Here is a 9,280-nt window from a genome sequence, read left to right as displayed (position 1 = left end):
AGTTTGCCCCATTTTATGATCATTCTTGCCACACTGGTTAAGTGTATCACTGTAGTTGTTAAGTTAGTAACATGGTTATTAAGTGAATCTGGCTTCCCCATTGGCTTTGCTTGTCAGAAGGTCGCAAAAGCTGACCCCAGGACACTGCAACCATCATAAGTATGAACTAGTTGCCGAGCATTTGACTTTTGATCATGTGATCATGGGGATGCTGCAACGGTTGTAAGTATGGAAAATGGGCATAAGTCACTTTTTTCAATGCCGTTGTAACTTTGAATAGTTAACAAATCAACTGTTGTAAGTTGAGGACTACTTGTATGTATTTGTGCTGGATCTGTGCTCAAATAAGTGAAAATTTGCTTCTAGAAGCTATAATCTAATTTTCACAGTTAGAAGGTAGTCCTACTGAACTTAGTTGTAAGTAGAGAAGTCCATAATTGTGATTCAAGGGTCTTTCCTACTGCTGCATTTAAGTGTTAGCCCGTCTCTCTGGAATTGGCAATTTAAGCTTATCTCACTTAAGGGCTAGGAACTAATTTTTATGTCTTTATCTGTCTTGTACTTAGTGCAAGTATATGTATTAAAAAGAGATAGAATATGAAGTCCTTGATTTTATATATATATATATATTTAAGAACATTGTTGTAATTCCATTCTGTGAACAAAGATAACCCTGTGTTGAATGAGTTCAATTTGCCAAAATGATTTAAAGAGACCAAGTAAATTTCATCCTTCGCTGACTATTATTCTACAAGTTTAAGAATATTTATTATATTGACTAGTACAAGGCTCTTGAGTGATTCTTAATTATGTGATAAAATAAAGAAGATGTAACATGATACCATTATTACTATATGTGCATAGCAATTAAGTACATATAGTGAGACATTCAGATTCAGTACTGAAGTTGTAATAATAATCTGATCATTGTGAGTGTGTGTATATTCTCACACACACATAAACACACGCGTACAGAATGGCCAGAGATAGGATCGATTGAAGTATGTCTATATTTTACTGAATCTCACCCATTCATATCTGTAACTGTTTCACATGCAATTTCTTAAGAAATCTTAAGAATTAGTTCATTTAAACCCAAGTTTCATGTAATTCTGCCTGTCTAATTTCCAAATAATAATGGAGACATTAATTTGCAGACATATAATGATGGAATCGAACTGGCTTGCCAACAGCAAAAAGAATTTGTAAAGAGTTCTGTGGAATGCAAATGGAATTTAGCAGAAGCCCAGCAAAAACTTGGAAGTTTAGCATTACACAATTCAGAATCTCTGGACCAAGAACATGCCAAAGCACAAACAGAAATTGATGAATTGAGATGGAGAGAAGAAGAATGGCGGCGGAAGGAGGAAGTATTAAGACAGAAAGAGAGACAGAATTTATGGAATACGGATTTTGTTAGCAAAGAGGTATTTAACAAGGTATAGAATAATCCAGATTGTATAAAAATTTCTGCATTCAGGCTTTTTTTTTGTGTCTTGAATTTCTGAAGTAACAACTTCGTGTATACCTAAACTCTTCATAGAATTGGGCCATTAAAGTTCATTTCTTCTGAATCCTATAAGTAATTTTTTAGAGCACTACTATTCTAATTGAGGTCTGAAGCAAAAGAAAAAGATACATAAGAGGAATGTATAAATTACAGTGGGTAATATGTTTTATTTCTGTTGGCATTAGCAAGCGAAAGTATTTAAATTTAGGCTTGTTTCCACAGTAGGATTCTTTAATATTGCTTTATTGCAATCAACCAGAATGCCTTCCTAGTAGCCACAAGTTATACTGGATCTTTTTTCCAACTCTGCAGAAAAAAAAGTGAGAAGAATACATTCTATAGAGGCATTATGGAAAAAGTTTGATTCCAAATCAAATGAATTGATTTGAATTTGATATGAATTCTTTGAAACCAAAATTCCACTTTTCTTCACTTCCTGCTTTGATACTATTGTCAGCAGTATTGCACAGTTGGTCTAGATGGAATGAGAAAATGGGGTATTAAGAACAATTAAAAAATGGCACAGTCTTAGAGATTAAGTTTATTTAAAGGGCCATGAAGAAATTATTAGTTTTCAGTACACACTAAATAAGCTAGTGTTGCATTTACACTAAACATTTAAATACATTCCATAGTTTAAGACATTGGAAATTATGATGTGGAATCAGAGGTTAGTAGAAAAAAATATATAAAACCCGAGTGAATGAAAGATTCAGCTCAGATTCAGACTGCTGCATAATCATAATTAGAGTAGCTTCACTAATCTAAATAATCTAAATAACTCCTACTTTTAGAGAGCCTAAGTATATTTTAATTAGTATAAATCAAATAGAAGTACCTAATACAAAATAACCTTGAAGACTATTTGAGATAATTGAGCAATGATTAATTAATGACTGTCAGATGTAACATTTTAGTACATCATATATTTTGTTTGCCAGAGTTTCATTAATCAAAAGAAACGGAAAGAAACTGAGGATGACGCATCTAAATCGTTTATGCAGAAACATGAGGAGAAAATTAGACATTTTGGTAAGTTTTTTCCTTGTGAATCATTTCATGACCTACATGTACTATAATAATGTATTTCTGTTTTAACAAGCAAAATATTTTGCCTGAAATTCATAGTAGGGTCCTTGACATGCATTGTTTCTGAATAACTGAACTAAACAAAGTAATAATATGAGATGGGTAGCAGTAACAAAACGCCTAATTTGTTCCTGTCCAGCATAAATGGGACTCAGTTATAACCAAGTATTTTTTCAGTTTTAGGACAATTATTTGTTGTATCTCATTGTTTTTCAGGAATGTTGAGCAGATGGTTTGATAGTCAGAGATTTCTCTCTGATCACCCATACCTTGTCTGTGAAGAAACAGCAAAATATCTTCTTTTATGGTGTTTTCATCTAGAAGCAGAACAGGTATAATTTCAGTGTTTCTATGTTGTAATTGGTACAAAGTTTTTTTTTCTATTTACCCTAAATTGCATTGAGGTTGTCCATATTGGGAAATTTACTAATTTCAGGGTCATATTTTCTTCTGGACTTAAATATTTTAACTTCCTAATATAGTGCAAAGTTGTATTGTTTCATTTTAGCAATGAGATTTAGATATTCTGCAGAGGCTTATCACATGTTTAAGATGATTTCTTATTTGCTGACTGAATCCTCATAAAATCCGTAGTTATACAAAAGTCAAATTCTGAAATCATTTATTTAATAGTAGATATAATGCATCATAACTGTACATGTCTACATAAATAATTAATTTGTGGATGGATAATGCAATTAGTTTTTAAACCTAAATCTCAAAATCATTTACTCTATGTAACATTGCTAGATTGATATTTAACCATAGATTTGTACATTTTGAAAGGTAGTATTTGGTTTACATTAATAATTGGCCATTATTACAACAATCATCCAAAGGCTTTGAATGACCCCTTTTATTAAGCATCTGCCTTGAACCATTTTTTATTCTGAACTACAAACTAATGACTGCAGTCATAATAACTATTATCTAATGTGTTTTCAGAATCAGACTGATTGAGCTACGTCTGTACAGCAACTCATTTGGAAATACTGACTTACCTATAGTATTACATTTATATATGGGTCTATGTGGTTATAGCAGGTCTTTCGGTAAACATACTGTTAGCTAATACTGTATTGACATTTTCAAGTACTATTTGTAAAACTAAGAATTATTGAAGATGAAAAGCTATAGGAATCCTGTATTTCACATCACACCTCCTTGGCAGTTAACTAATATGTTTTGACTATCAAAGGAAGTTTTCTAGTGCATAGCTTAGTTTTGCTCCAATTAATATGGGCTTCATTGCATCTTGAATTGTGGTACAGGTAGTCCTCAACTGACACCTTTACTTAGTGACTAAACTTATAAAGCTGCTGAAAATAATTACAATTGGTCCTTACACAACCATTTCAGCATCCCAGCGGTCACATAATCAGAATTTAGATGCTTGATGACCAGTATGTGTTTACAATGGATGCTTTGTCCCAGATTCACAAAATCACCATTTGTGATCTTCTGACAAGCAAAGTCAATAGGTGAAGCTCAAAGGCTTCACTTAATGACCACATTGATTTGTTTAACAACTGTGGTAAAAAAAAAGGTCATAAAATCAGGCATGGCCTACTGAATGACCATTCACTGAATCACAAATGTTCCTCTCCCAATGTAGACCTGTGTTTGAGGACTACTTGTACGCTGATTGTTTCTTACAGATAATTTGGATTATCTTTTTATAGAAAGGAGCTCTAATGGAACAAGTAGCTCATCAAGCGGTAGTGATGCAGTTCATCATAGAAATGGCCAAGAGCTGTAATGTGGATCCCCGGGGATGTTTTCGTCTATTTTTCCAAAGAGCTAAGGTGAGGAGGGGGGTTTTCTGTTCAACATAGAGGAGGTCGGGGTGGGGGGGCTATTCTAAAAAGTTTTTAGGAACCCACTTCAAAGCCTAGCCAGACTTTCTCCTTGGTTGTTAGATGCTAACATGCCTTATCAAAAGAATAGTTTGGTGATTATTGCTATTACTGTTTTTGTTGTCATTATTTCAGTCAGTGGCCACCTATCTTAAAAACAGTAACTCTGGGTGGCTAATAAGATAAAATAAAAATCAATTAAAAACACAATTATATAAATGAGCATAGTGGCAACCAAGGACAGCACTTCCTAGGTTCCATCAGATACCATTTCTTTATAGATGAAATCCAAATCATGCCTCTTCTGTTGGACATTATATTTTTGTCCATCTTCTTCCTTCCATTAAAAACTGTTCTCGCCAAATCATGGATGTTGTTATCTCATAGGGTTTTGTTGTATTGCTTGGTTTCTCTTAAGTGTGGTAACACTCTTTTTATTATTATTATTATTAATTTAATTTATATCCCGCCCTTCTCCTTGCGGACTCAGGGCGGCTTCAACAAATACCTGTTGAGAGTAAGCTGTTTTAAAGGGCATTATAATGTAGATTCATTAATAAGAATGATGGATTCTACATAATGACACACAAGTAAATTTATATATGTAAATGGACTTTAAATTCTCCTTGTCTCTTTTCACTTCCTCAAGCACAATCCAAATCTATTCTAAAGATTCTTCGTCTTCTGATGTAGGGGCCCATTTTTATACTGTTTTGTGTTTAACAGATTAAGTATATATAGGATTATTTCCTAAATTATGTACAAAAATATGCTATTTTCATATAATATGAATCACACAGTGACAAAAACATGAGTGTCCATCCATCCTGTTAAAAAGATCATAAGGAGGGGGGGAGAAAATTTGCTTTGTGTGCAGGCCTTTTACTCTTTATGGATGGTCAAATTGGATGTATTTCCCACTAAGAATATTCCTTGGAGACATAACTTTAAAATGGCTGTATAAACCTCTGTAACAGGTCTTCTGACACTTCAGGAAGTTTAAAATTTAATTACTAGCACTTATTCAAATTAGCAGTAATTTTATAATTGTAAATTAGCTCATTTTTATTTCAGTGCATGTGAGTAAAATGCCAGAAGACTTTTGATAGCTCTAGGGTATATTCTGCCATTCCGAGTATACACTTTTAGTTTAGTCTGTTTTGGGGCTGAGCATAACATAGGAAACTGATATTTAAAAATAGTTATCCGCTGATGGCCTTGCACATGGAGGATTATGAAAAGAAATTTGTTTTATTTTATCATGTTTACATAGCTGCCCATCTCACAGAAAAGTGACTCTAAAAGGTGACTCTAAAAGGTGCTGCCTAATAAAAATCAGTTGTAAAAGCAAAATATTAAATATATTTAAAAAGCCATAAAGCAACATTATTAATAAGATATTAAAGAAAGGGTGATGTTAAAAACAATGCACCCATTTCAATAGCTGACCATTTCGCTGAGATCCACAAGCCTGCTGACACAGTCATTTTTTTGTAGGACTTGCGGTAAGATATCAAGGATGGGGCCAATCTCACGTGCGGGGAGGAGGATAATGCTCCACAGGGAAGGTGCTGTGGCAGAAAAGTCCTGGGTCCCACTAGATCAGGGTTGTCAAACTGCCGGCCCACGAGCTGGTTGCATCAGACAGAGGCCGTGCTCACCCCAACTCCGACAATGCAAAAAAAATCGCGATACATCGCGACACGTCACGTGACGTGGGGAGTTTGACACCCGTGCACTAGATGAAACTGTTTTGCAAGGCAGAACTCACAGTATACCTTTTCTGCCAGACCTGATGGGACAAGCAAATGTGATCAGGTGGAGGTGATCCCTCAGCCCTGTCCCAGGCCATGAAGGGCTTAACAAGTCAAAACCAGCACCTCGAATTGGATCCATGTGGCAGCGTACACAGCTTGCGGAGCTCAGGTGTAATGTGTGTCATGCCACTGCATTTTGCAGGTAGCTCCTTAAGGGGCAGAGGAATAACAGGATAACAAGAGTTGGAAGGAACCTTGGAGGTCTTCTAGTCCAACCCCCTGCTGAAGCAGGAAACCCCTATATCATTTCAGACAAGTGGTTGTATTTCAGACAAATGGTTGTGTACAAAGAAGAACCCCCTTGAAAAATTCTCCCCGGTAGAACCTATCCACACCACATCTTCCTGGTATCTTTAGTTAGCCAAGAGGACATGGCTCTGAAGAGCAGTTGGGCAAGCTCACTGTCATAAGGACTGTATCTACTTCCTTGGGTCCAACATTTCAAACGCTTCCCGGATAATAGAGCATTTTAATTCCAAGCTAGGTCTTGCTATAACTAGCAAGTAAAACATCACAGAAATCCATATAATAAACCCATACAATTTTCTTGCAATATACAATGTACACATTAAAGAGAAGAGTTAAAAGAAAAATATTGAGAGAGGTTAATTCTATCTATTATAGCTAAGCACAGTCCAGTATTTTAAGATATTTTTATATCTAACAGATTTGGTATGACAAAGATTCTACATAGTTTGCAAGTCTAATGGTATATCCTAAGATTGAGAAAGAAAGGACTCATTGTATAGATGGTGGTTTTTTTCGTGTGGCAATTTATTCCATTTACATCCTCCAGAATTGCTATGTTGTTGAAAATTATGAGCACTGTAGTATAATTGACACGGAGGGGAAGAAGAATGCTCATATTATAAACTACATTGTCTGGATAACTTTCATAACGATTTGAACATCTGTCACTGTGATTATCCTCCATTATGATTAACCAAAGTAAAAAAAAAACTGCACAGACTGAACAAAAACAAAAGTACAAAAATGTGAAAATCCACGCTTATCTGAATGATATAGATTCCATGGTTAGACTCCAGTCTGCTTGGCTGCAGTGTCTTATTTTTTAGCACAAAATATTGAAAGTTAAATTGTAGGGTTATTGAATTGCTTTTGTGTTTGTTTGACAGACAGGGGATGAAGGCTATTTGGAAGCTTTTAAAAATGAACTGGAAGCATTCAAATCAAGAGTGAGGATTTGTTCACGATCTCAGAATTGTCAAGCTATGCCTGTTCAGAATCCTTTATTTCACAATGATCTGAATTGTATAGGTGGACTTGCACCTCAGGTAGCTTTTGTTTAATTGTTTTTACTATTGGCGTGTCAAGAAAAAAAATCTTTACTTCCCATCTTCTTCTTCGTATTACTTCCCTATATTCCTTCTCATAGACCATGGTAGAAAGCTAAGACTTGTTTGAATGTTAAGTAATTAATATATATAATTTCACCAAGTAGTTTGAATGAAAAGAACAAAAGCTAATGTTTACATTTATTTATTTATTTATTTATTTATGTATTTATTACAAAATCATCCTGCCTTGGCATCCACTATGTTTCTATCTCTGGTCTCCCTGATGCAGTATTTTCCACTATTTTTTAAGTGTGGCTTCTACGAAGTTGCTTATTATAGCAAGAAGCCAACCATTCTAACTGTTACAGCAAACTGGGCATTTTTTTCGTTAGTTCTGTTCATTGGATGATTCATTTAAGCTATAGCTCTCCAGCTGCTTTCTTCACTAGTGTGTGTGTTTCATCAGCTAACGTGCCTGATTATTGAACATGACTATTTCCAGAACAGCTTGTGGAGAAATTCCTCACATAATGTATGTCTAGTGCGTGCCACTGTAATCACTGCTCTGACTCTCTGCATTCCCAGACAGAGTTTCTTGGGGTGTCATATCAGTTCCTGTTACATAATCAGTTCCTGTGCTAAAATAATTGTTTTATTTTTTAAAAAGAGCAGTTACTTGCTTAGCAGTAATACATGAAGGAAATTCACACTTGATTCACGAAGTCACGGAAGCACTTTGTGGGATGCGGCCCAACTTTTGAATATATTTTCCCTTACGAAGAACTAATGGGAGCAGGAGAATGATGCTGTGATAGCCCTCTCTTTCTGAGATTTTTTATTTATTCCTCCTTTTCCAGTTTGTTTTTGCAAAAGGCTGTAATACTGAACACATGGGTCGAACCCTTCAGAAGCCATCTGTGTGTGTGTTCCATTGCTTGTGGAAATTAGCTTATCTGCCTTTAGCCCAGTTGAGTTTCAGATGTTATGACAATGAATCTTGAGTGAAGTGTCCACGTGTTCCACCCATGGTGTAAAAAAATACAAAGCTGCAGCAACACAAAGCAAAGATTAAAATTAAATGTTTTTCAGAAATTGATTTCTGACATGTCTATGCTCTTTATTGCAGAATGCAGAATCGCTTCAAGGCTGCAGTTTGCAGGGTTTAGTGGTACACAGAGAGGAAGAAGAACCTAAAATGATGGATACAGTATAGTACTCTTAAGACTGAAGCCAAGTATACTTCTTTCCAAGAGAAGAAGACGGCAATTTTCTTAAGACTTCTTTTTATGGGTACTGCACTTTATTTTGATGGAGTGGGGGGGGGTTGTTTTGTTTTGAGCTTTTGGAGAGAGAGTAAGGCAGAAACATGCATCATTTTCTTTGGGGGGAAAAATGTGCTGCTATCTTTCTTCCTATGTTTCTTACTTTTAAGAAAGGGATGTTCTTGTAATTTGCCGAATGTGAAACTACGTTTTCTGCTACTGTTAAAAATCTTGCCTTTTAATTTTAGAAATCAAAGTATGAGAAATCTGCACAGTTGCAATGTTTACAATTGATTCCTTCGGGAATCTGCTTTAATCTTATTAGACACTACCCAAGAGTTGCTGTGGATACTAAAGATCATTGTAATGTGTTCTGTTGCTTGCATACTAGGCATTCAAATCTGATTTTATCACAGATAGCAATAAATCTATGATTGCTATCAGTGTT

General features: G+C 35.1%; 1 protein-coding gene across 1 annotated transcript in view; it reads left to right on the top strand.

Annotated features, from left to right (window-relative positions):
- The window catches only part of CDC37L1 (cell division cycle 37 like 1), a 10,447-nt gene extending 1,488 nt beyond the window's left edge, over nucleotides 1–8,959 (top strand). The window contains exons 2-7 of the mRNA XM_015820621.1: nucleotides 1,158–1,439; nucleotides 2,452–2,542; nucleotides 2,816–2,931; nucleotides 4,282–4,404; nucleotides 7,409–7,567; nucleotides 8,697–8,959. Coding sequence (XP_015676107.1) covers nucleotides 1,158–1,439; nucleotides 2,452–2,542; nucleotides 2,816–2,931; nucleotides 4,282–4,404; nucleotides 7,409–7,567; nucleotides 8,697–8,783 — 858 coding nt within the window. The 3' untranslated portion in view covers nucleotides 8,784–8,959. The remainder of the gene's footprint in view (nucleotides 1–1,157; nucleotides 1,440–2,451; nucleotides 2,543–2,815; nucleotides 2,932–4,281; nucleotides 4,405–7,408; nucleotides 7,568–8,696) is intronic.
- The last annotated feature ends 321 nt before the right edge of the window (nucleotides 8,960–9,280 follow it).

This window comes from Protobothrops mucrosquamatus, unplaced genomic scaffold (genome assembly GCF_001527695.2).
Source record: "Protobothrops mucrosquamatus isolate PMUCROS unplaced genomic scaffold, P.Mucros_1.0 scaffold1151, whole genome shotgun sequence".
NCBI classification, from domain to species: domain Eukaryota; kingdom Metazoa; phylum Chordata; class Lepidosauria; order Squamata; family Viperidae; genus Protobothrops; species Protobothrops mucrosquamatus.
The sequence above is the reverse complement of the archived record's forward strand: the minus strand, read 5'-3'. Positions and strand labels throughout refer to the sequence as shown.